General features: G+C 41.3%; 5 protein-coding genes across 5 annotated transcripts; 2 read left to right on the top strand and 3 right to left on the bottom strand.

The window, feature by feature from the left end:
- Positions 1 to 3997: 3997 nt before the first annotated feature.
- EAE98_001197 (uncharacterized protein) lies at positions 3998 to 6637 on the top strand (the record flags this gene model as incomplete). The annotated part of the gene is made up of 5 exons (XM_038948815.1): positions 3998 to 4837; positions 4900 to 5094; positions 5155 to 5314; positions 5377 to 6007; positions 6082 to 6637. The coding sequence occupies 5 exons, from the start codon at positions 3998 to 4000 to the stop codon at positions 6635 to 6637; spliced, it is 2382 nt and encodes a 793-aa protein (XP_038815081.1).
- Positions 6638 to 11109: 4472 nt separating this feature from the next.
- EAE98_001196 (uncharacterized protein) lies at positions 11110 to 12090 on the bottom strand (the record flags this gene model as incomplete). The annotated part of the gene is made up of 3 exons (XM_038948814.1): positions 11110 to 11398; positions 11447 to 11743; positions 11831 to 12090. 3 exons carry the CDS (start codon positions 12088 to 12090, stop codon positions 11110 to 11112), a joined length of 846 nt encoding a protein of 281 aa, XP_038815080.1.
- A 1920-nt stretch (positions 12091 to 14010) lies between these two features.
- On the top strand, positions 14011 to 15561 carry EAE98_001195 (uncharacterized protein; the record flags this gene model as incomplete). The annotated part of the gene is made up of 4 exons (XM_038948813.1): positions 14011 to 14140; positions 14807 to 15009; positions 15087 to 15283; positions 15444 to 15561. 4 exons carry the CDS (start codon positions 14011 to 14013, stop codon positions 15559 to 15561), a joined length of 648 nt encoding a protein of 215 aa, XP_038815079.1.
- Positions 15562 to 16635: 1074 nt separating this feature from the next.
- On the bottom strand, positions 16636 to 18562 carry EAE98_001194 (uncharacterized protein; the record flags this gene model as incomplete). Its single annotated transcript, XM_038948812.1, has 5 exons — positions 16636 to 17413; positions 17491 to 17507; positions 17558 to 18056; positions 18110 to 18385; positions 18447 to 18562. 5 exons carry the CDS (start codon positions 18560 to 18562, stop codon positions 16636 to 16638), a joined length of 1686 nt encoding a protein of 561 aa, XP_038815078.1.
- Positions 18563 to 24838: 6276 nt separating this feature from the next.
- On the bottom strand, positions 24839 to 27025 carry EAE98_001193 (uncharacterized protein; the record flags this gene model as incomplete). The annotated part of the gene is made up of 5 exons (XM_038948811.1): positions 24839 to 26387; positions 26442 to 26655; positions 26706 to 26729; positions 26867 to 26935; positions 26992 to 27025. The coding sequence occupies 5 exons, from the start codon at positions 27023 to 27025 to the stop codon at positions 24839 to 24841; spliced, it is 1890 nt and encodes a 629-aa protein (XP_038815077.1).
- Positions 27026 to 27839: the final 814 nt, after the last annotated feature.

The raw sequence follows: 27839 nt of genomic DNA, 5'->3' as shown, positions 1-27839 counted from the left end.
CACTCCTAAATTTTGACAACCCTCAAACCCCAATTTCCCTACATACCACTAAAATATAACTATTGGTCCGTCCAAGACCATTTCGGAAGGGTTTCACTACTCATTGAGCTACCGTAAAATTATAGTGTTGATTGGTGCCCACATCATAGACTAATAAGTTCATGTGGAACTTTGCTGTGGAGCATCAGCATGAGTTTGCGAAGATATTCTCTCTCGTTTACCGACATGTGTGCACATGTGTGGTACATACTTAGGTACATAAGATCTTGGAAATGTCGTCTGATCATCCAAGGCAAGGGATCAATCGCATTGTTATTATTTTGTTTTGTTGATGGAGGAGGTCCCGGCTACACAATACAATACGTTGGTAGGTAGGTATGGAGAAATAGAACAGAGGTGAGAGGAAGGTTTGGATCTCGAGATCAATCTATTGTTGTTACCTGTGAAAGAATAACAGAAAGAGAAAGCTACTACTACGTTGACTCTAACGACAACCTTGATGCGTGTAGATATCATAAAGCTAATCATCCAGTATACCTCAAAGAAAGGGTCAATTGACTTCCTCCAAATACTACTCAGGTACTATACATTCGAAGAATTAACAATAACACAACAAACACCCCAAACCTCTCAGAAATCTCACATCATTCCATCTAAAGAGTCAGTCACACGACGATAAGGTTTTATCTCCTCCCACATCGACCAACCAACCTTATTCCTCCCACCGCCCCATTTCCTTTCACCTTGGCCTCGACCTTTTCCAATCTCTCACCTGGGGTATCGGAAAATCCAATTTCTACATCCACACCACACGATCCAAGAATCTCCTCCTTCAATCTAGGAATGCCTTGCCAATTTTCCTCAAGGAGGGGTCGATTTTGATATTCTCCTAGGCGGGGGCCTTATCCAATCACAACACCGCAGATGTACACCGAGGGGTAACATGACTCAGATATGAATCAACATCATTCCATCCTCCTCTTTCCAACCCACCCAAAGCACCCCAAACTGACCTCTCGATCTCCACGCTGCAAACCTCGCACTCGCGAATGACCAAAAACGTCGCAAGGTGGTGTCAGGGAAGTTGTTTCCAAGTACGGTAGGGAGGTACTCCGTAGGTATCTTCAACACGCGGTGTGAACACCCCTGGCGCTCTTCAAAAACTCTTGATAGGTCGATGGTCAACCATACATACATGTGGTCTGGTTTGGGGAGATGCGATGGGTTATCCATGCACAAACGCAATGCCGAGAGATTCTTGCATAGTGTTGCATCATCGCACTGCAATCACTTTTGGTCGCTTGCCTTTGCCTTTGCGCGATGTGATCCGCGACGAATGGGAAATGGCGATGGGAAATGGTAGGTTGCTGGCTAGGCAGGTGATTACTCACCGCTCATGTACTGTGAATAGGAATGGGGAGTTGATTGGGGGAGGAGGATTTGATGGTTTGGGATGGTGAGGTTTTTTTGCTTGAGTTTATGTCTTTTGGTTTTTTTTTGATGCTGATGAGATGAATTTGTTTTTGTTTTTATTTTTGTTTTTGCTATTGCTGCCATCTATATTATAATTGCTTTGAAATCCAGTTTTGAAATTCTTTCAAGCAAGGTGTTTTATCAACATCATTTGTATGTTGATTACTGCTGCTGCTACATATTGTAGTTGTCATCACTGTCATCATTTCATAATGTTTTCACAAACTCTCGTCTGGTGTTGATAAGACCCTACTCCATGATATTTCTGAAAGTTGCATAAATGAAATTCATCTTATGTACTTGAGATAAATCATGATGAGATCTTCTCTCTGTTTATTGTTAAAGAGTTGTACAAGTGAGAATTCTTATCGGGTTCTTTGCTATGGGGTTTCTATGGATGGAATTGATGTTCTTGTTTTTGGCAGTTTAGAATGGGGTTCTTCGTGGGCTGAAGTTGCTGGTGGACTGAAGTTGCTGGTGGACTGAAGTTGCTGGTGGACTGAAGTTGCTGGTGGACTGAAGTTGCTGGTGGTGATTAGAGAGTTGCTGTATTGATGTCCTTGATATCTAATGCTCTTGACTGGTCTTTGGTGGTTCTTTGGGGTTTGTTTGTTTGTTTGTTAGATGAAGCATGTATATGAAGCATGTATTCTTATTAACTTACCTCTAAAGCGAGCATAATATGTGAGCCACATTTTGCTCCACCAATTCACTTCTGCAAGCAGTCAAACCTTTTCATTGATCAAGCAGTTGGTATTCATTGGGGGCTCCATACCACTCATAAACCTGACGGTGATATCAAATTTAACTCTTCTATCTCAAGGTGGATGTTGGAGTTCACATTCCTTTTGTATTGAGACGATGGATAATCATGGTCTTGAATTCTCTGGGGAGTCAAGAGTTTATAGGGGAAAGAATTTGCAGTGGCAGAAATCAGAGGACGAAAAATGTTAAGGTTACTTATGGACATGTAGTGAATTTGCTTCTTGAGTCTTACCAATGTCTCCAGGGCTATGGCTGATGTCAAAATACTTGTTCTCGATCATAGATTCAGGAGAAAACAGAAAGGGTAGTACAGCTGGAGGGTCTTGATGTTGAATGGAATGTTTTGTTCTGGAATTGAGGACTCAAATCAAGCTAGTAGTAGTAAGTATGTGTTCTCTAAATCTTGAACTGTATGTACTGTATACTAGATTGTATACTAGATTGTATACTTCAAGTGCCCCCCTGAGTTCATGTGAGACGCAATGAATTTCTTTGATGGGTATAAACACTTTGACGAGCAGTCATCAAAATCTGCCTGGTTCTCTGTCAGTGAACAAACATGTGATAAACGTTTCTGTACCTTATTTACTTTTCTTTCAAATTGCAACGTAGGATGATTAGAATCGTCGCTGCCTGATTTAGCATTCACTAAGCCTTCAAATATGATTCACAGTCAACAACATTCACTGCAAATATCCACCTCGTCGTCGCACAGTGGATATCCAGCCTTACAGCCCCGCTCTCCCTCGTTCCATAAATAGACAACCCCGAGTTTCATATCCGAATGACCCCGGTGGTTTGAAGCATGGTATTTGACTCTTCTTGACCTGGAACTTTATCTTTTTCTTCTGAGTCTTCTATTCATCCTCTTCTTTCTTCCATCCTTCCATCTCGAACCCAAACCCGAACCTCAAACACTTAACTTTCATCTACGTCTTACTTGATAGCTTCTTGATCTTTGCAAGTTCACTTGTGTATTGATTCTTTGCGCTTCTGCGTTTACTATCTCCTTTCTTTGATAGCTTCAAGACGCGCGCCGTCTTCTACCTCCAATATTGAGACATCTCTTACTTCCCTTGACCTCTTTTTCTTTGACAACCCTCGGATAAGGCTTGTCATTTTGATTCATAAAGAACTTAAAGTATCTTCTTCACAAGTGATGCTTTTATTTTTTAAAAGAGGATTTCGGAGTACATAAATATCTGTAAGTGTTCTTTAGATACACCCTCACAAACCCATCTCCCAACATATTCTCTTCCTCTCTCCATCCAGAAAGTCGCACCTTCTTTCAAACCCCCTGATATTACAGCTTGTTCGAAATTCCCATCCTCGAACCATTTCCATCATCATTACCCCGCACTTCACCTTTTAGGAGATTTTCTCCACTGTTTGGATTTGATGCTAATACATTTTTCAGGCTGTGCCAAACAAAGCAGGCACCATTCATGTTCATAACTTCGACTAGTCTTACTACATTTGCTTGATATTTCAAGTATTTCTTGCTGGTTGATTCAGTAATTCTTTGCATTGCATAGGTTGAACAGTTTAATATCTGTAAGTCCTTGATGAAGTTTGTTTGTGCTTCAAAAACACTGCCCCTTATTTTCTTTCCGTCGCATTGGCCATTTCCCGAGATTCGTCATGTGCTATACCTCCCTTCCACCTTCCTCTCACTGATTTTATCTTCACCACCGCCACCATCATTCAATCGGGAAAGTTCTATTCTAACTCTTACTAGATCTTTGATACACCATTCATTATGGGTAACAAAAATAAACCTAAAGTCAAGGCGAATGAGGGTCAACATAGTGGTAAACAATTATGGACTACATATGCAACACCTACTTCGAAGAAAGGTCCAATCTGGAAGCAAGCTCCAAAGAAATTCATTCCTGAAGTTTCTAATGAAACAAATACATGGATATGGCCTTCTCTGGATCAGCAAAAATCACAAGATGGAAATAAATCTGTAAAGACTGACAAGAAAACACCTGCAGAGGCAATTAACAATCCCATTGAGACTGCATTTGTTACAGGTTTCTGTTCAAACAAATTCGTTTTGAGATATTACACCAATAATTCTGTACCTGCCAAAGGATCAATTTGGGAACATCCGCCTCTTCCTGGCACTGCCAAATTCCAGGCTCCTTCTGATCTAGATCCAGCTGCATGGTCTACTGTGCCCGAAAATGCAAAATGGTCTATGCTCCCTGCATATGCCATTAATCCTGCACTCAAATCAGTTGAAGTTCCATGGTGCACCAAAAAGAGAGCAATTACAATCCTCACATGGGCGGCTCCTTCAGGTCCGGATGTTGCAGTTTCTGCTAATGTGACAAGTCCACCGGCTACTAAGAGTCCTTGGGTTACAGTACCAACCAATGTTGCATTTCCTACTCCTCTCGAACAGGAAAATCCTGATAATGTTGCAAACCTTGATTGGGGTGATTGGGGTGTTCAACCAGCGGTAATTTCTGAGAAAGATGCTATTGCAGCAAATGTCTGGGATGATGGACCAGAACCAGTAGAGCCTTTTCCCACTTTGGTTCACTGGCCTTTCACGGGTGAAAAAGATAGATTAAAGAAGTTGGTTTCATTGGTATGATATTTATCCACTGCTTCCACTGTTCATGACGAGTTTATTCTAATGACATACTTTAGGGACCATTTTGCTTCAACTACAAAAAAGTGCTCAAACATCACAAACACAATCAAGAACAAAGTGCATTGATCAGAGTACTTCAAGTAGAAGGTATCAATACCATTCTTCTCAAATTTATTTGGGAAAATCATAGCAATGCTTCTGCCCTTGTTCGAACCAGTCAGAGATCATGGGAAGTTGCGATGGCTGTTACTGTGAGTTTTGGTTTATCTTATCGTTAATGCACTACGTACAGGGCTGACTGATACGTGCAGGGAATTTGGGATATGACTGGAGGTTGTTTCGAAGGCTGTGATTTACCGATAGAGGGCAATGTCTCCGAGGGTAGAGCAGCTTCAGTTGTTGTGGTCACACCTACTAGGGATATGGAACCTATCAATTATGTTACTCAAATCAAGAACTTGAATAAGATGTGTAAGTTCTTTTCCTCCTCTCTTGTTCAAATCAAATCACTAAGATACAGATACTCTCATCAGGTATGGCTATGCATAACTTCAGCGGGTTTCTTCAAAACATCCAATTACATCACGTTCCCTTCCTCACCACCCACATTCTCGCCTTACTCGTTCCCGAAATGCGCAAGCTCAAAACCCTCGGTGTTTACAACTGTGAATTGATTCATCTCGGTGATGGGATTGAACTCCTCAACATCATCACGCGAGATCGTCTTCGCGGTTGCGAACACCAAGTCGATTTAGATTTCTATCCAGCATACCATGTTGGTCCTCATCCTTTCTATCAAGCAGGTGATCGGAAAGGAGAGAGAAGATTAGGGGCAGAGTATTCATATGGTGTTACTTGGGATGATCCCGGTATGCACGTTGCTGATATCCGAATTGCAATCTGGCAGGAAGTTCACGGTCTTCTTCGCCAGGCACGTGCTCAGGGTATTGATTTTGTTTCTAAACATACGATGTTCAGACAATGGTTGGATAAGTCGCCTTGTATGCTGGTTGAGGAAACTCTCAAGGTCCTGATGGATGATAACGTGACGATCGATCAAATTATCGCCCATGTTGCATATGCAGATTTTGGTGGCAGGGTTGAGAAATATTTCGCGGCTTTGAAAGGAAAAGGCATTGCGAATAAAACCGAGGGTGTGAAATGGTATGTTATCACCTCTTTTCTTCAGACATCCCCATCCTTCATATATCATCAAACTAACAGCATTCTCTCTCTAGGATGGAAGAAGGTTTCACATGTCATCAATGTAGACATCTCCTCCCCGGAGTCTGGTTCTCCTACCAAATGATCCGGAACTACAAGCTCGATCCCATCGACGAACCCGTCTGTCAAGCCTGCAAATTATACCAATATTTAAACCAGGAAGACGACCACTACAAAGTACAAAAGTTCAACATCATCAAAGCATGGGTATGGGAGCCCACCTCTAATGTTCCCGGACATCCAGGAAGATGGAATACCAACGATATAGGCAAATTTCTCCACATTTTCAGTAGTACACCTCAAGGCAGCAGAATCAGAGGGTTAGCTCGAACGCTACATGATAAGAGAAGGCTTGATGAGGCTCATGATATCTTTCATGAAATCGATGAGGTGCAGAGAACAATTAGCATTCAGGCTTTGGGAAGAAGAGGCGCGTATGGAATTCGTGCGGCGACGGTCCAGGATAAGTTGTGGATTGAGAGTGGAAGAAAACATAGCGAATGGGATTCTTTCCGAGAAGATCGGATTAATGGACATGGTGTACCGGCTACCTTTAGGGGTCATTGGTAGATTGCTTTGCATCTTGATGAGGTTGATGGTGCTGGGTTTATGGCTTTGTCTGCTTTGTCTGCTCTGCTTTGAGCCCATCAATTTCTTCATCTATCGATGATGCATTTCGACACCAAACCACATGTCCTACATCCCAACAAGCATACCTGGGTAGATCTTTCACCTTGCTCCCATCATTCAATTCCTAGAATGAACAAACGACTTCTCGATCCATAGCACAGAAGAAGAGCATTACGATACCCCCCTCGATGAACTCCTCCTCAATCTCGAATCCTACTTCAACTCCAACTCTAATCTAACATCGATGTCGATTTCAAAATCATTTCTGGACCATGAATCACCAACGAAACTTCCACAACCCACCTACCTAGCTAAGGCAAGCTTTTCTCGCTAGCTGAAGTTATCTACACACTGATATTTTTTCTTTGGTTCATTTATTTGTTTCCTTTCATTTCATTTCTCTTCATCTCTCTTCTCTCCTCTTCTCTTCTTTTGGGCAAAAAGATATGTTTTTCCGCATCACGATACAATACAATACAATACGATACGATACGATACATCATAATAAATTTCACTTGAAATTAAATATCTACACCACAGCATAACACAGCACAGCACAGAAGTCTCGATCATCCAGAAGAAGAGAGGAGAGAAGATCTACATCAATTCAATCAAACATTTATTTCCTTGGTCCTATTTTCATTTCATTTTATTCTCATTTTATTTCAATTTACTCTATTTTATTTTCGAAAAATGGATGGATAGATACACACACACATACATACATACATACATACATACATGGATCGATGGAGTTCAGAACATGGAGTACCTATAGAGAGGAGTTGAAATTTACTGGCTGGTATTGAGTTATTGGCGTTGTTTTATTTTCCTCTTTTCTTTTTCTTCTTTCTTTTTCTTTTCTTTATGCTTTGCTGGGTGGGAGTTTGATGGGCTGGGATGGGTTATTTGATAGGAGTTTCTGGAGGGAATAGTAACGTAAATAGAGAGAGCAAGAAAGAAAGAAAGAAAGAAAGCAGTAAAAATACCGATATCAAACAATCATCATTTTTTCTCCCTCCTCTCTATTTTCCATCCATTACTCATAAGAACTTCTGAATTCCTGCATAATACAAACCTAGATACCCATAGAGAAGAGATTAAACTTATCTACTCGCTTGCTGATATTAAGTTATTGGCGTTGGTTTGGTTTGGTTTTTCTATTTCATTTCATTTTATTTCAGTTTATTTCTCTTCATTACCTACCTACTTGTTGAAATTTTGGATAATGGGGGAGGGAGGGGTTAGATAGTATTTACTTTTTTACTTTTTTGATTCTGCGATTTGGGGTCTGTCTGGTGGGTGGATTCTTTCTTCTTTTCTGATAAATTTGTTTCTGATTCGTTTCTTTTCTTGGCCTTGATAGATTAGATGCATATGTTGCGTTGCGGGGCGGTGCGTTGCGGTGCGGTGCGGTGCGTTGAATTGAATCAAATTGATTTCTAACAAGATGATGAAAATGGAGTTTGTGTGTTTGTATGTTTTCGTGCGTGCGTGCTTGCTTGGTGATGTGATATGATGTGATGTGATGTGATGTGATGTGATGTGATGTGATGTGATGTAATATAATGTATTATGAACTTTAGATGTCAACGACCTACCTTCCTACTCCATAGCATCTGCGCTACCGTACAGCAAGAAACATCTTTGACCTCTGAGAATAGATCACACATCTCTCTTTCGACCCTTCAATCCAACACATTTGAGAGCTCGGCGTGAGTAAGTCCACGATGATGATCATATCGGGATGTTTTGTCTTCTTGCATCCTTTCTACTTGAATAGTGATATCATATTGAACAAGAACCCATTGAATTCTCACGCTCTTGCTTTGGCCTTGGTTATATTTATGTGCACTAGCGATTATACTTGTCCGTCTAGTTTTCTTTTTCACTTGACTTCCCCTCTTCCCATTCTCTCTTCTCCCTTCTCCCTGTGGTCTAGCTCGGGTATATCGATTCCGTCTTCTTGGAACTTATATTACCTAGAGACATTGTACTTGAACTTTCAAGAAGAACGTTGAAAAAACATCGCCATCCTCATCATCATGATCTCAAACTCAAGCCCCCTCTTCATCTCCCAAAGTGTTCATTCTCATACAAGTAAATTTCTCATACAAGTAAATTTCTCATATCCATCATGAATCCAATTCTGCTTATCCATCCCCCTCTATTCTTTTAATATACCATTATTTTCACTTTCACTTCCCCATCCATCTCTTCTGTCATTCTCACCTCATCCTCCTTCCTCTACTTTCCTTAAATCCTCGAGTTCCCGCTGTCCTGTCGGCTCTTTTCTAAACCCCACCGATTTCTTCCCCATTCCCTAGATCTCCTCATTCATACCTCCCTATTCCTCTCGCAAACAAAATCCCATACCTTGTCCCTGCCCTCTCTACCACTCAGACTCCATCCCGAGCTGGATACATCATACGCATCATCTCAGCCAACCTCACAATTTCAGATACATCCTTGTACTAACCACAATGATTGCCTGTTAACCATCAAATCTTCAATCCCACATGACATGCAACACATCGAACAGAAATACATACCTAGATACATATACACCCACATTAATATCTGTCTCTCTCCCCAATCTATCCAACCCTGACACACTATATCAAACCATCAGCCTACTCCAACTCCGCCCTTACGCTATTTTGCCTCATCACCATCACCATCACCATCACCATCACCATCACCATCACCATCACCATCACCATCAATCTACATTTCCTCATCCTCCCAGCACAAAACATCACCCAAACAACTCTTGCCATCCATCCAGACCTCGATTTCAAAACTCATACCACAATCCCATCACAAACCACCAACCAAGCCACAATAAATTTTCGAAATATAATCACCCATTCCACCTTCTTTCCTCTTTCCTCTTTCCTCCATTTTTCATTCTCCTACCTTTCTTCTTCTTTCCTTAAATTTCACCACCACTTCATCTTCATCATCCCTCCCCAACCTCTCTTCTACTCCACCTTCCTTTTTCTCTCCATCTTCATTTCAATTGTTTACCTCTTTATTCTCTTTACCCTTTACTCCTCCCCCTCCTCAATATTCATACCCACCTACCTACCTACCTACCTATCACCTACTTACCTATCCAGCATAACACATTACACATTACACATCACCTCGAAACACAATCAAAGTACCTCCGTACCTGAGCACTGGGTGATCATTATACGTAGTGGGTCGAAATATTTCAAATCCACTCCTCCAATTGGCTTGTCAACCTTACATAATCGAAATATTTCAGAATATTTCAGATCCATCGATTGTATTGGTCGGCCACGATCACTAGTTTGAAATATTTGGGATCCATCGGAGCAATTGGCTCGCTAAACCTTAGTTTGAAATATTTCAGATCCATCGATTGTATTGGCTCACCACATTCCTTAGTCTGAAATATTTCAGATCCATCAATCGTATTGGTCCGCCACATTTCTTAGTCTGAAATATTTGGGATCCATCAATCGTATTGGCCAGCCACGATCACTAGTCTGAAATATTTCAGATCCATCGTACCAATTGGCTCGCTAAACCTTAGTTTGAAATATTTCAGATCCATCAATCGTATTGGTCCGCCACATTCCTTAGTCTGAAATATTTCAGATCCATCAATCGTATTGGCCAGCCACGATCACTAGTCTGAAATATTTCAGATCCATCAATCGTATTGGCCAGCCACGATCACTAGTTTGAAATATTTCAGATCCATCAATTACATTGGTCCGCCACATCCCTTAGTCTGAAATATTTGGGATCCATCAATCGTATTGGCCAGCCACAACTCTTAGTCTGAAATATTTCACACGCACCGAATCTATTGGTCAGATTATGTAATTGACATATCTCACACAGAGGTACTTACCTAAGGTTATTGGAATAATACCTCAACATATTCTTGTGCTCTTATTACACCATAACCATTACAACTTCCATCATCCTTCCAACATTCACGATTCAAATCGCAATTACAATTCACATCCCTCAAAACCACCACAGTACGATCCGTTAAATATCGAATCAGAAATCTCATAACCTGAACATGGTAGGATACTACCTATCAAACTAGGTACCCAAATGGTATAAACATAGAAGCAAAAAACAAGAACCCAGTATCTCAGTATCTCGTGAACATTAAAACACATTATACAAATTCCTTCTCATTCCCTTGGTATCTCAATCGACGGCCGCTTCCGTATCCATTCTTGTCCATGTTTGCTTCTCGCTGGTCCATTTTCTGGCCATCCCAAATCATGAAACAAATTCGTCCCGAAATTGTGGTCTTGTTTGCCCTCTCACATGATGCCTATCGATTAGACAATCATAAAAAATCACCCGTCCCAATAAAACAAAATCACCAACTCCCTACCCAAAATCCATAACAATATTTACGCAAATCTCGGTGCCGAAGTAGCCCTCAAAGGTAATTGTCTATCCAAAGATTTGAAAGCCAAAGTTCTTGGTGTAAAAGGTTGTTTGGAAGGATCCATACTTTGTTGCATATTCTGCATTTCCCATTGTCGCTCTGAATCCGGAGAATCTGTTGTCTTTACTCTCTTGCCCGCTTTGGTAGATGTTTCGATATTATCTTCGAGATCGAGTGCATTGACTGAACGTTCGAGGCGTGAAGGAATTAGAGAGTGAATACCGAGAATTGTGTTTGCGAGATAGACAACCCTGTTGATTTGTAAGTTTTGGATTCTAATTCGAAAACTAATGACATACATCATAAATACCGTAACAGCAAAACTTCCCTTTGCCATTTGACAATAATGTTCATTTCCACTAGGTGCAGCATATGAACAACTCTTCGCAATATACCAAGCCACATTACTTGGATGTTCTGGATCCGTATGATCTGGTCCGGCTTGTCCGTATATACTGACAATCCAACAGACTGTGAGAAGTCCATTTATAATAGTCGAGAGAAGAGGATACCAGATATGCATAATGAACATGACAACTTTGCAAAGTTGGATGAACATGGAAAGAACCGAGATTCCAATATTGAAATTTTGTAATCTATATTTAAAAAGCACGAAATCAGCTGGGATTCCTCTCAACACACTCTCATCTTAAACATCCTCCGACGAAAGAAATAAAACTCACGTCTGACTCCAAACAAAAGCAATCTTTGGCAATGGACGATAATTCGCATAAGCATATAAAACCTCATCCGGACTACTATTGAATCCATTATCATAACCAATCTGCCACATTTTCGTTCGATATAAATCTGGATCTGCGATACCAAACATGACGAGTGCAGCGACGGTTCCCGCCAGTTCGATTACATTAAGCCAGATGATAACCTTGGGAAACTTCCATTTCCGCTTCATGATAGGTGAAGAAAGACATCCGAAAACCATGATGAATGTATTGAAGAATATCGCGGATGGATTGGGGGAGAAGTCGTGCGATGATCGTAAGGCGAGAATAAGCTGGAGAGATAGAGATCTTTCGTTCAATGTTTGCGTAATGAGATATGAGTCAATCGCCAGCGATCAAATAATGTAATTTAGATTATACACCGTCGATATCGAACAGACATCGAAATATGGAGAGATCAGAACGTCGTCTCTTCAAGTTCCAAGAGGAGAGATAGAAATCTTCATTAACGAGCTTACGAACGGCTGGCCATCCATGATTTATTAATATAACGGAAAGGCACATTTTAGATGGATGGTGTACAAGGGAGGTGTGAAGGAGGGGTGAAAAGAATCCATCCTTCCAATGAGAAATCATCACCAAGAGCTGATTTAAGCGCTGAGCCTGCATGTCGATGTGAAAGGTTGAGTTCGGTATTGAGGATAGAACCAATGAAAGTGCGGGGATGAAGCTTTTTGGGGGGTGGAGAGTGAGAACTAGGAGGAATTAGGAAATGGTAAGAAAATGATATCGATGGCGCTTGGGGATGAGATGATTTGAGTGGTTACGGGTATTAATACCCTGCGTGGATGGGAACTAAATACCCGGAGCTAATTGGAGTGCACGGCCGGGAAATCTTATCTTTAGAGTGATTTATTGAAAATATCACGACTGATCGAGAGCAATGCCGGATGCACTACGATATAAGACTTTTGGAATTAGATTTCCGTTTTGGGGGATTTAGTTGTAATTGGTACATTTGATTGATATTTACTAGTTCAAGGAAAGGAAATAGTATATGGCGTCTATGATTCGTTATAGAGTATCTAATTCCACCACTCCACTCTTGTCAAGTAACCTTACTCGAAGAATCTTCCCCATAGGTCATGTTATATCTAGATAAACTAACGAGTAGGTACCCAGCAGAGATATATATATCTAATCAACTCTTCCCAGATCCGTAAACAAGACAATCAATCACATTGAAACACTAACTAAAAATCTCCCTGACTAGTTTTCTCATTCTCTAGGTACCTACCTGTCCTGTCTATTCAAATTATAGATTATCGTACAGACTGGCGATTAGCGAAGGGGAAGGTCTAGACTCGATTTTTATAGCTATTTACCTACATAGGTACGCAAAATTATAGTGAAGATACTCTCTCTGTCTTAAGATTATTCTCTCTTTATATATTCCATCTACCTACCTCATCTACCCCAGATACATACAAATCATCATCATCATCATCCCGTGAATACCCCACCCCATAAATCCAACACTCCTAACACTCTTAATATTCCATATTCCATTAACTCCCAATTCTCATCCACTCCATACAATCCGATTATCACTAAACAAAATACACACAACAACAACAACAAACTCTAGTAAAATCCCCAACCCAGCCCTCTCAACCAAAGCCCAAAAGTAGACCTCACTGTCTTTCATCAAAGATAGGATTACCATACCAGTCCATCAGCGCGGCCTCGCCTCTGGAGTCTGGTCTCGAGTCCCAACATCCAAACATACGACCTCTCGAAATGTTGGTTATTACTTTACTTTACCTTTCCACAAATACAAATCCATATAAAAACACACCCCCATTAAATCATCATCATCATCCTCATCCTCATCCCAACTCTCCCATTTTCTCTTTCCATCACACACACACACTCACACACACAAGAAATACACAAACCCCTCCATCCATTCCCCATAGATCCCCAACATCCATGCCCCCCGAAATCCACACCTGCACACTCCACTACACCCAAACCCCCCATCAAAACCTCTCTCAGCGCTCCATCCACAAACCGTGGTCCATCTACCTACAAACCCGCACGCACTGGCACACGATTGAATTCCACGAGCAAGCGATCCTCGAATCACGACTCTCCTCGCACCGCCACTCCCGCGCGCCATGCTCCGCACGCGAGCTCTACGATTTCCAGCTCCGGGAACTGGGTGTGCCGCCGAAGATCTGGACACGCTGTCCCGATTCGGATACGGCGGAAGCGGAAGTGTCAAAGCGGGTGAGGGAATTTGGGGTGGTGAGTGAGAGTATTGGGATGAGGAGATTGTTGCAGGAATTTGGGGAGAGAGTGAGGAGGGGGGAAATTCCGGTGGATGAGGTATGTTTTGCGTTGTGGTTGTTTGATGTGATGTTTGGATGTAAAGTATTCGACTTGTACTATCCCTTTGGGAAGATATGCACTCAAAGTTTCCTCACTCACCTACTAACATATACATTTATCAACAATAGTTGTTTCTCCCACCTCTCTTCCTCCTCTGGCTCGAGAGTCTCAATCTCAAACCGCCCAAAACCAAGAAATCCAAAAGCAACCCCAACTCCAACCCCAACCCACCAAATCCCCCCGAAACACCCCTTTCCTCCCATCCCAATTTCAAAATCCACCTCCAAGTCTCCCAAATCCAACCCGGCAACTCCCAAGAATCCTGGATCTGGAACGAAACCCGCACCTTCCTAAAACTAACCCATCACTCCGGCCCCAACAAATCAGGTCTCTACCTAATCCCCAATCCCTATCCCTCCTCCTCCTCCTCCCAAGACCCCATCCTCTTCTCCTGGACCCACGGCTCCCTCACCACCAAAGACAACACTCTCTACGCCCGTGGCAAATGTCTCACTTTCTCTCCTCCTCCTCAGCACTCTTCTCCTCCTCCTCCCCCAGTGCATTTCCACCCCCTCCCCAAAGGTTCCCTTACCCCCAGTCCCCACTTCGCCGCTAGCATCAATCGTTCGCACTTCTCAAAACACTGGGAAGAATACGAAGTCGACATCAACCAACCCGCCATCCCATGCATATGGTGGGAGAAAAACATCACCATCTTGGAAGATGGAGTGTTGTTGCGAGAATATGAGGATTTGTATGAGAGATCGAAGGAAAAGGGTGGTCCGGTATGCTTTCCCCCTCTTTTCTTTTCTTTTCTTCCCTTCCCCTTCCCCTCCCCCTTGACTAACACTCACCACCCCAGCAATTCACCCCCTCCACCTTTCTCGCCCAAATCTTCCACACAATCAACACCAGCATCCCCCCTTCAAAAAAGCGAGGTGGCAAAAACAATCCCCCCAACGACGACAACCACTCCATCGACATCTCCGAGCTCTACGAGCGCGGCCGACAAGATCTCGAGCGCAGTAGACAAGATCTCGCGCGTTCAAAACGTCGCAGGTATTGTTTGAGAGAATTAGCATTATCCACCTCTTCCTCTTCCCTCTCCTCTTCCTTTTCCTCTTCCTCTCAACCCCCCAGATCGCAATCCCTCCCCGCAAGAACCAGATCCAAAACCAGAACCAAAACCAGAATCCCCCAAGATTCCCATTCCTCCCAGTGCTCACAGCAGAGACGAAGCAGCCACGAAACCGAAAATGTTGAACTCCGCTGCCGATCGCAATCATGCGGTCCTTCCGAAGCGCGATCCACCTCCACCAAGTCTACACGTGAATTAAAAAGAACCCTTTCACATTCACATTCCCATTCCCACTCTCACTCCCATTCCCACTCCCCCTCCCCCTCCCCCTCCCCCAATAATCTCCACCACAACCTCCATTCTCCTCGTACTCATTCCGTGCCTCCTCCCCCTCCACCCTCACGATCAAGCACTTCTAGTTCCACCTCTAGCTCCACCTCTAACTCGAAGCCCAAACTCAAACCCAAGTCCACCCCTACCTCTGAACCTCAACCCCCTCGCGATCCTGCAAAAGCCCTTCGCAAGACGCGGGATTTATTTAAACCACTGTCGTATTTGTACGCGGACTGATCGAAGAATGCAAGAAGGGGAAAAGTGGATGTAGAAAGAGACGGAAAAAGCAAAGAGAGATCGTAAATGTAAATAAATAAGGGATTTGTATATCTAGATACTAATCATTAATCATCCTCTTAAATAAAACATCTCTAATATAAGAGTTAATCCATTTTGATTTCTCATTTAAATCAATATATACCTAGACACACATATAAGCAAGCACCAACAAATAAATACTATCATTTTGATTTTTGATATAAAAAGAATTATCATTTCATACTACACCACAAGTATCAAATCGTTTTCATAACGCGCACAAAGAACCCCCCATCCCATGCTAGATCAACCCATATCGATCCATTTCAGATAATATCTGATCCGGTTCAGTTAGCCAGCTAGTTCTTATCCGATATATCATATATATCGCCCTACATCGCTATTGGGCAATATATGCTCACTTGCATTGCATTTGGTATAAACCCCATCCCATCCCCATTCTTGAACATTCCCCATATTTCGCCTGCGGTGGATACTGTAGACCCGTTCGTCCAGAAAGATCCCCAATCACAATTCCCAACCCAACCCCAAAGGCCAACCATATTTCATTTCCCACCCTACACCATACGCAATTCATACGCATTCCATAGGCAAACCATCCTACCATCCATCCATCCATTCCATTCCATAAAACTCCAACAGCAATAAACTCCGTCGCTTAAAACATAATATAATACTGTACTTAAAATACCCAAAGCCTTGAATAGCTCTCGAAAATTCATTAATAACTCAAATCCACATCTCCTAATCCCGCAACGATTTTATCTTCCTCAGACATAGTACCCTCACTTCCTGTTGCACTTGCACTTGTACCCGTTCGTCTCCTCGGTTCTTCTTGATCAGCAAGTTGTAGTTGTAGTTGAATTCCACTTGCAGAGGCGCCTTCATCTCGCATTTCTTGAAAACTCCAACTAGGTTCAAAGTTGTTACTATTCCAAGCATGATCGACTCGTTCATATAACTCATCAATCTGCTCAAGACTGATTTTGCTTGTTTCGTATACCATTCCCCATACGAATGCAAACGCGATTACACAAAAGCAAGCCCAAAGAAAGAATATCTTTGCTTGAAGATTTGCATAACCAGGTCCGCTGCTGGTCATATATGGAACGCTGTAAGCGATGGCAAAATTAAGAAGCCAATTCGAAGCGGTGGAGATCGACATGGACTTGGCTCGAACCTTCAATGGGAAGATTTCTGATGTGACGACCCAAACGACTGGTCCCCAAGATGAAGCAAAAAAGAAGATGAATAAGCAAACGAATACAATAATTACTAAATTCACTGCTCTCGCTTCTTCGTGTGCTGCAGTTCCAACCGAGGCAATCAAGAAATGACAAACTGCCATTCCTGCTGCACCTAGCATGAGAAGACGACGACGACCTAATGATTCGACTAGAAACATTCCAGGAATCGTTGAGACAGTATTGACGATATTTGAAATAAGTTGAATTACGTAAGGTGACGAAATTCCGACATTCTTGAAGAAAGTCGTACCACTAGAATAGCTAGTCAGTCACTGCATATTTCAAAAAAGGTATGCGATACTGCAAAGAGTAACGTTAATAGTACTCACTAGTAGAAGATAAAGTTCTATTCAGAATATTAGTAATTTAATTAATCATTGAAAGGAATGTACTCACGCATCCAGTCAACTGCTGAAGCATTTGTAGAACACAACCGGTTAGAAGTCGACGACCTAGATGCGGCGAACCTAGGAAGATATCTTTATATGATGAAGAACCTAAACTCAACTCATATTCATGGTTCGCTTCAATTTCCGCCAATTCTTCGATCAAAGCAGGATGCGTTATGTCAAGGCGACGAAGGCGACTTAAAGATGAAGCAGCTGCCTGATGTTGACCACGTTTGATGAGATATCGAGGTGTTTCGGGTAATAAAACAAGGCCAAGGAAGAGAATGCCTGCCCAAACGAATTGTATTGCAAGAGGAATGCGAAAAGCTTTTGGCCCATCAATACTTTGGGTAAACATGTTGACGACGGCGGCGAGAAGAAGTCCACAAGTGATGGCGAGTTGATATGTGCATACAAGAGTTCCGCGAATCCATTTCGGTGACATCTCTGATTGATACAAAGGAACGAGAACAGAGATAATTCCAACGCCTAGGCCCGCAAAGAATCTATCGAGTTGTCAGTCTTCTTTGTGTTCTATATTCGAAATAATGCAACATACCTTCCAGCTATAAGCATCGGAATCTGCATTGCGGCAGTCTGAAGTGCCACCCCGATACAAAATATACCGACCGAAATGATGAGAGATATCCGTCGACCAATTCGATCACCCATCGGCGCAGCCAGCAATGCTCCGAAGAAGGTTCCGGCACTCAAGATTGCCACGACTTGAGCGGATTGACTCGGCGTTATGGATAATTCATTGTCGGAAGGATCAACGTAACCAGTTGAGAATTGTTCGCGAAAGGCACGCATTGCCACCACTCCCGATATTGTACTTGAATCCCATCTATCAGCTTTCATCGAGTCTTGAATTGTTTTCCATGCCAGTTACTCACCCCGTATCATAACCAAACAAGAGACCTCCTGTCGCGACGAATAAACCTATCATGATAGCCGGCGCCGATGAGCCGGCGACGTTATCGGGCTTGTGCCAGGTCATGGCGATTACCATGGTGTAATAGAATTGGACGACCGGTTGGCGTGGGGAATGAATGAACGTTGGAGGATGTGAGGAAGGGATTGAAGTAGGTCGAGATCGATAATGATCACCGGATTTTCGTGGATAGAAATTGGCATGCCCATTGGACGATGAATAATCTCCTGCAAAAAGCAAAGGTGAGAAGCATTCCCTTGTCCAGTATAAATCAGCACGTGGTTGACGGATGGAGAATGGGGAATTGAGAGGCAGCGGGCGCACGAGGTAGAGGACGGGAGGAGGGTGTGAATGGGTCGGGACGTCTCGTCTTGTCTTGTCTTGTCTCGTCTTTGAAAGACTGCTGACAATGAATGAAGATGGATGTTCGACCTAGAATTTAGGGTGTGGGGAAAAGGGAATCGTCTTTTTCTTGGGGAAGTTATGGAAGGAATCGAATGACTGGAAAGACTGGATGGATTGACTGGGATGACGGGGGATGACGGGGATTATGATTTGATTTGGTTTGATTTGGTTTGGTTTGGTTTGGTTTGGGGAGAAAGTGAACGGGGGGAGGGGGGAAGAAATGAGTGTGACCCCAGCCCAGCCTTTTACGGAAAGAAATAGCGCTTTTAGCTCTTTTGGCTCTTTTAGCTCTTTAAGCTGTTTTTTTTTTCATTTTTCACCAGAGATGGGAAAGCTGAGTGAAGTGTGATAGGTGGGTAGTGGTGGGTGGTGGGTGGTGGGAGGTGATGCATGTACAGAGTGAGTACCTAGGTAGCGAGGTCTCGTAGTCACTGATCTGATGCTAAGGTTAAGTGCAAAAGAGTTTCCAAGTGTGTGCCACCCTAGCAAGAAATGGGTTACTCTCTTTGATTTTTCCATCTTTTCTCTTCACCTGTCACAATTCAGGCTTCAAGATGATTTGAATTTTGAGTATACCTACGATAGGTACTACATATATGTATCAATGTGGCGTAGAATTTAAGATCCAAGTTGAAGTGGAATTGAATTGAATCAGAGTCAGAATCAGAGCCACAAGTCAAAGATTGAAAGTTAAAAGTGCGGAGAAAAGGGTCGCCTTGAGAAGAGTGAAGGGTGAAAGTGAAGGATGAAAATCGAGACAGTATACTCGTATTGGGAGTGTTATGAGTGAAGGTTTGATAAGAAGAGTAAAAAATAATCAAAAGAAGAAATGAAACGGGACTAATGCTAATACCAATGCGAATACTGACACTGACACTGACATTGATAGATACCTAGATAGTGAGTGATAGTGATAATGATAGTCTAGGTAGGTTATCGTGGAATTGATTTGGAACATCTCTATCGCATAAATCGAATAAAGTATACTTATTATTATTATCGGGTATTACTATTAAAAGGAGAGGTAATACAGTATTTCCCTATTATTTACCTAGTATTTATCGAATATTTACCTCGCATCTACGAGTATTAAAAAGTTAAAGAATCCTTAGATATAATATCATATCTACTACTCGTATATACCTATATTCCCTCATTCCTAACTCTCAAGAAAGATCGAGACTCGGGACTCGGAACAGCAAGGTTTATCAAGTACCTTGATATATTCGAGCGATTCGTGAGTACCTTACCTCGAGCTTACGCAGTATAAATTGTATAATCAACTACATACCTAGTAGTGACATTCAAGAGAAAATATAAGGAATTACGAACGATTGGTCCAGATTTGATGGCTTGGATTTCCACGGCTGATTATGGCTTGTGAGTTGAATTCCTACTGTACTACGAGTAAGTACTTTGTATATTCAATTCTTTCGCTTTCGCTAGATGTAAAAAAGCTTGTTGTTTCATTTCCCCTCACAATGTACCGTATAGGAAAAGGGGGGTTTTTAGGACCGATATACAACTAATTGAATTAATACATCTGTTATACAACCATTTAAATTTTTAAATCCGTTTCCAATCAGATTTAAATTAAAACTATAGTTTTCAATATTCTGAAGTGAATTAGTATAGTTAAAGCTAATAAATAGTTCAAAACAATAAGTAGTTGAATAAATTAAAGCTAATATAGGGATTATCCGATATACCTTAGATTTAAGGCTTAAATCTGAGCATGTCCTTACATAATCCTCTTTCCCCCTGTCAATCTAATTGATATTGACAAATACGCTAGCAAATACCCCGGTAAATGCATAAAATTTATGCACAAAGAACTCGCTATTGCTGTAGAACTTCAAATTCAACACATTTTGAAAATCTGAATTCAGAATAATTCGAATTAGCTAAAGTTTAGTCTGGTGGCGTCGAGTATGGTTCCACAGGGCAGGGGGGGTGGGATAGAGAGTACATAGTATTAGAGTTCTGAATAGCTTCCCCCAACTTTCAAGATTACTAAGCAATACATCCATTCTACAACCTTTCTACAACTGTTGAAAGCTCTACAACCGTTTAATTTATGTCCGGTTTAAACATTTCTTCGAATGAATTACAGCCTAAATTAAAATCACAAAAAGTGAATTCGCCAGTTGCAATACGGTTGAATATCCGATATAGAACCGATCTAAATTACCCTAATTCCCTATAAGGTATTCATCCCTACTCTATCTGTACATAATACAATACATAAAAATGCAGAGTCATCAAACAATTATAATTCATCTACCTACGAACATACTAGATATATATATACATCTTATACCCTATTCTCTCTTTCCTATTCCCTCTCTTCTCCTCTCCACCAAAAAAGAAAACTCAATATACAATCAATCACTCATATACTAATCACAACATTTACCACAACGCCGCCAATATGATCATTTCATCGGGGCTGATTTACTAGGCTTATGAAAAGCCTACGTATCTCATCTCATCTCATTCATCTCTTCTCCTTTCATTTCTCGGTCACCGATTTTTCTTTCTTTCTCTCTCATTGGTTTCTCGGATCCGGTGACTATGGTATACCTAGTAGTGGTATTTCCAAATTTACTTGATTATCCATACTCTATATCGTATAAGAGAAGTTAGAAATTGTCTAGATATGTAAGTATATATAGACCTATACCAAGATGGTATACTTATCATTACCTACACTCATCCATTCAATGTTTGATTCTCAATGAATAGGGAGACCTGGTTGAGAATATCTAATTTTGAACTTTTTACATGGTTGTATGATGAATACCTAGGAACCTTTTTCATGCGGCTCAAGAGTCATCTACCTAATACCTTCGAGTATATAATATTATGATTACCGATATCTCAATTTGCTACTTCTTTACCTCGTCTCGTCTCACTAGGCATATAAACACAAAACCCTACAAAGCATCATATTATTTCAGAGCCTCGTCGATACTTCACAAGAGAGAGAAAATACCTCCAAATCTCTCATACGAGTAACACACACACACACACACATATATATATATACCCATCCACCAAATACAAACCATCAGCTCCCCAATCACCAATCACCATACCTCACAACACCAAGACCAAGACCACATCCCCCCCACTCATGAATGCCATACCAAATCCAAAAATATCACATGTATACCTAGTATATATATACCACAAGACGGCTTTCCACTCCTCTCTGCATCCATTACATTACATTCCACACAAAATCCAAATCCAAATCCCAAGCTAGATACTACCTAGGTAGGTAGGTATACACTCGATCCATCCATAGCCATACTCCGTACAGACAAACAAAGACATCCATCCATCCCTCCACTCCATCCTATCACTCTCTACTTTCACACTTGGCATGAATACACATCAATACGATGTATGAATGGATAGATGCATATCTACAATACCTGCAGTACATATGCACACATGCATCTACGAAAACTGTAGTGTAACTTTAGTTTTGGAAACAATTTTGTATGGTGCGAATTGGGATTGGGATGGGATTGGGATGGGGGTTTCCTTTTTCGAATGTTGGCTTGAGATGTGGAATGGATTATGGATTATGGATTAGGGGATGTTTCGTTAGCTCTTGTAATGTGATGTGATTGATGTATGCCTTTTTCTTATAGCTGTATGATTTAAACAAAGTGTACATACCAGTATAATTTGTTTGCGATTGTGGTGCGTTTATGGGTAGTTACCGGTGCAGGTGGCTGGGCTGATATTAGATTTATATCATATTTTTCTTTTCTTTTTTCTTTGCTCTTCTTTTCTTTCTTTTCTTTTCTTTTCTTTTCTTCTTTCTTTTCTTTTCTTTCTTGTTTTGCTTTTCTTTCTGTCTTTTCTTCTTTTCTTTTCTTTTCTTTCTTTCTTTTCGGTCTTTTCTTTCTTTTTTTTTTTCTTTTCTTTTCTTTTCTTTTCTTTCTTTTCTTTTCTTTTTTTTTTTCTTTTCTTTTCTTTCTTTCTTTCTGTTCTTTTCTTTTCTTTCTTTTTTTCTTTTCCTTTCTTTTCTTTTTTTCTTTTCTGTTTTCTTTTTTTTCTTTCTTTTTTTTCTTTCTTTTCTTTCTTTTTTTTCTTTTCTTTTCTTTTCTTTTCTTTTTTTTTCTTTTCTTTTCTTTTCTTTTCTTTTCTTCTTTCTTTTCTTTTCTTTTCTTTTCTTTTCTTTTACTTTACTTTACTTTACTTGTTGCTGCATATACTCCAAGTCGAAGTATATCAACGGGTTCTCAACTGCCGACTCGGGCCAATATGAAACTGAACTTGGCGTTTCCATCTCCTCCCTTGAATCTTTTGGCGTTCTAAGATTCTCTAGAGATTATATACTTGTATGCCTACGAGTAGTAAGATTACATATATCCAACCATCTATCACAGCCATCCCATTCTATATATCCTCTATCAACCCCATCACATCACATCAATCTCCCAGAACAAAACAAAACCAAAGCACCATTTCCATATCTTCATCCCCATCCCATCCCATCCCCATCCCCATCTCATTCTCATTACCTCACCCCCTCCAACCATCCCAATAACACACACTCCTTCCCGAATCCCATCCCTCTGGATCTCATTAGTAATTACCCCTCCCAATACCAAGACCACCAACATCAATACCAACACCACCTACTTCCAATTCCCATATCCATCATATACTCCAATGACAATGACATTTTCTTTTTCTCATGCATTATGCATACCTAATATAATATGATATACCATACACTCTACCTATGTAGGTAAATATATCAAAACGAAGAAAAAGATGAATATGCACTCAAATCACACTGTCCTGAACAAAACCACAAGCGATGAGCCATCGAGTAATTAAACGTCATAAGATAATTACCTAGAAGAATAAGGTAAGCTTTACATCTCCTCTCTCCAGCTTCTTATATCATATCATGTCATATCATCATATCATCATATCATCTCTTCACACCTACCAATTTTCCATTTCCGCTCTTCACTTTCCACTCTCACCTCTCCATCTCGCAGATCGTTCGTACATCATATCAGATTACATCACATCAAACTCCCAAACTCCCAAACTCCCAAACTCCCAAACTCCCAAACTCCCAAACTCCAAACTCCAAACTCCAAATCAACGACCAGTTCCATCACCATCACCAATAATCACCATACCATCTATTCATCAAACATCTAAACACCACCACCAATCCAATCCCAACCCACCAAGGAATTCCCACCTTTCCATCCCTATCCCTTCCCATTCCCCTTCCCCTTCCCCTTCCCACCCCCCAAAAACCTACAATCTCCACTAAATCATAATAAAACCCATCAGATATGCCCCATCTCCCATCCAATCCCTCTCTCCATCTCCCATCCCTCTTTCTCTCCATCCCCAAACCCCCAGAATCGCGGGGTACATAATCCGGGGTACATATTTCTCCATACTCCAACCCACTTCCCACTTCCACTTCCCACTTCCAACCCCATACCTCTAGCTAATCGGTCCTTTAAACCTTACCTACCTCTACCTAGTAATTAACACATGATTAGTATGTGTTCATACATACATTTATTCAAGTGGATCTATCTCGGGCTTTTGTTATAAATGTAAATGTTTAATTGGGGTGGATTACTTACTCGATTGTCTACAAGGCCAATCAAGAGTGGAGTGACTATTGACATCACGAGTTGATTAGGAGCAAACAATTATAGGATTACAATATGCAAATATTCAACAGAATTGTAAACTATCCAGTTAAATTAGAAGTGTCATCTCATCTCATCTTGTCTTATATCAATACAATACAATTTCTTAAACGAGAAGAATGATCCATCCCATCATCAAGCCAAAACCTAAGCCGAAACCCCATATCTCCATTCACCGTAATACATCCCAGAACAAGTCATTTTCTCAGTCTCAAGTCTCAACCCTAACGAACTAAACTCATAGTTCCAAAGAAGGTGTGACACCCTTAACTCTTCCAATAACCTGACTGGCAGCATACTTAGGAATAACTTCATCATCATGAAGCATCTCAAATTCCTCAGTAGCATCTCTACCCATGAAATTCATAAGAGCTTGTGGGCCACCGGGATGTTCGTCTAACCAATCCGATACATCCATAACGACACCCTTAACCACAACCCATAAATCTTCTTTCTTGTTGTGTTTGGCAACTTCCTCCATTGTGAATTCCTTTTCTGGAATTTTGAATTCGGATGGTTTAGTTGGCTTGCTAACTTTCCCTGGATCAGATGAGTCTGCTCCATTCTTCATGACTGGACCGGCTGATGTTTGGGATTGTTGAGCTACTTTGTCGCCACTACCAGAAGATTGGCTATCCCACTCAACGGAGATCTTGCCAGGTTGTGATGGATCAATGTGAAGGGAAATTTGACCAAGACGTGATGCAGGACCAAGATTACCCTTGAGAGCATTTTGGAAAAGGTAATTGCTAGCAGAATCACCTGCCACACGTCCGTAGACAACACAACCAAGTAAAGATGATCCACCAAGACGATTGGCACCATGAACACCTCCTGCCAATTCACCACAGGCATAAAGACCTTCAAATGGTTTGCCTTCTTGGTTAAGAATTTGTGCATCTGCGTTAATCTCGATACCACCCATGGTGAAATGAAGAACAGGCTCCATAACAGCAACGTGGAAGTCATCGTCAATATCAACTGGTCCATTGTGGAAAAACTTCTTGCCATATGGATCCTTCTCTTTGCCTTCGGCAATTTTGTTGTATTTCTTGAAGGTTCCTTGAAGATGATCGGGTGTACAACCAATCTCCTTTGCCAATTCCTTACCAGTCATCTTCTTCATGAGACCACGACCAGAGTAATGACGTGTGTGGAAGTCAAGAACATTTGATGCCTTGGAGTTGAGAATCAGACGAACTGGGAATTTTCCCTTGTCCTTTTCTTTCCACATCTCACCGGAGACGTAATCTCTGTGACCAAGTTCGTCACAGAAACGATCACCATCACCATTCAATAGAAGACCTCCTTCTCCGCGAAGAGCTTCAGCGGCCAAGAACTTCCACTTAGATCCAGGATCCTTAGGGTCAACAAGACCAGTTGGATGTACCTGAACTTTGTCCATATCGATTCCATTACCACCAATGGCCATGACCATCTTTTGACCATCACCAGTAGCGTGAACACCGTTGGTAGATGCCAAGTCATATGTATCAGGTCTGTGTTTCTTGAGTAGAGATGTTTCTGTGAAATCTGCTGCGTATCCACCAGTGGCCAAAACGACTGGTCCTTCAACAAATGAAGGTTCTCCACCGAATTCATAATTGACACCGGTAATCTTGTTTCCTTCCTTTTTCAGTCCTGTAACTCGTGCCTTCTTGATAATTTGTACACGTTCGGGTTCTGCTTCAGCGAGCTCCTCTAGCCTTTGCATTAAAGCATATGTAATGGCCATACCAGGGAATTTCGCATCGTGTCCACGGTGAGTTCTTGGATGTGAGTGACCACTGATTCAATTAGTAAATGTCTGAGCGATTAATGTGTATGTAGTCTTTGCTTACCCTAGTCGTGATACGAGAGTCAAATCTAATCCGAATACATCTTGAAGCCATTCAACAGCGGCGGCAGACTTGTATGTCAAGACCTTGATCAAATCCGGCCTCGCCTTATCTCTTGCCGATTTCAGTGTGTCATCGTAGAATTGCTTTACACTGTCTTGAATCTTTTGGTCGACTTGAGTTCGAGTAAGTGCTCCATTAATACCGGAGGTAGCCTCTATTTATACATTAGCAAATGATTTGCGAATCAAGAATCGTTTTACTTACTTGTCGAGTTTCCACCAAAGAAGGCTATATGTAGCAGTCAGCATGTGTTGTTTGATGATCAACGCGAGAAAGAGTGGCGCAAAGCGTGTCTCGCCATTCAGACCGATCTTTGGTTGAAAGTGATGTGAAGTGTATTAAACGCTATCGCGAGTTCAACTTACCTTGTTTATCTAGAACAACGACGTTGCCACCAGCCAGGTAGATGGTATGTGCAGCACTCAAGCCAGATACTACAGTCAATATTAGCTTCAGTACACTTTCAAAGGACAAAGGTAATCAAACATACGACCACCGCCAACGACAATTACTCTAGGTGCCATTTTAATTAGAATTGTATGTAGAGAAGATGATGAGAGGGTAACAAATGTCTTGAGAAAGAGAGTTTAGAGGATAAATAATAGAAAGAATCTTAGAGAATGGGTTGTTGGGGGTTTTGTGTTAAATGTAATAGCGCTCTCGTCTCTCCGCTGGAATGGGTGCCGAGGCATTACGGGTCCAAGTTTTAGCTTGGAGCTAAGGTGCTAAGCAAGAAAAGTAAGTTCCTGATTCGCTCAGAATCTCTCAAATGTTTATGTCAGCATACGGAACTGGGGAAAATTTATGGGGTTTGAACGGTCAAAATTTCCGGAAACGATGTTGATATAATGATTTGATGGGGTTCAATAGTTCGAACTTGAAGTGGTCTAATGTAAAGTCCGCAGTCAAAAATGAAAGCAGCAACATAATTTTAGAAAGTCTAGATAGACATATTCGTTCTCATAACGTTGGTGACACTCGGATACTTAGACATTGTTTGAAATCGGCCTGTAACGATATCACGAGTCAGATTACAAGACTACAAAGAGAAGAGGCGGGTATCGAGCATGTGAAAGCCGGTAGGAGCTAAGCCCCACAAAATCAATGTTAAGGTTACTCCAGGTTTTCAATGCATCAGATGATTTGATCTCAGGTCATTTTGTTCCTTTCAGCAGGAATATCGAGAAATTTTGATTGAAAGAGTTATTAACATGTGAAAGAAGTTGTGTGTTGCTAGGTTTGCCTATATATCCGAGTAGTTGACTGAGCCGAGTAAATACATTCACTATTAAAGGGGTACAGTTAAAGAGGAGTAGGTTGTTGTTTACTTTACTTGAC

The sequence above is a fragment of the Botrytis deweyae genome (genome assembly GCF_014898535.1).
Source record: "Botrytis deweyae strain B1 chromosome Unknown BDEW_002, whole genome shotgun sequence".
Taxonomy (NCBI): domain Eukaryota; kingdom Fungi; phylum Ascomycota; class Leotiomycetes; order Helotiales; family Sclerotiniaceae; genus Botrytis; species Botrytis deweyae.
Note: the sequence above shows the minus strand (reverse complement) of the source record. Positions and strands in the feature narration are given on the sequence as shown.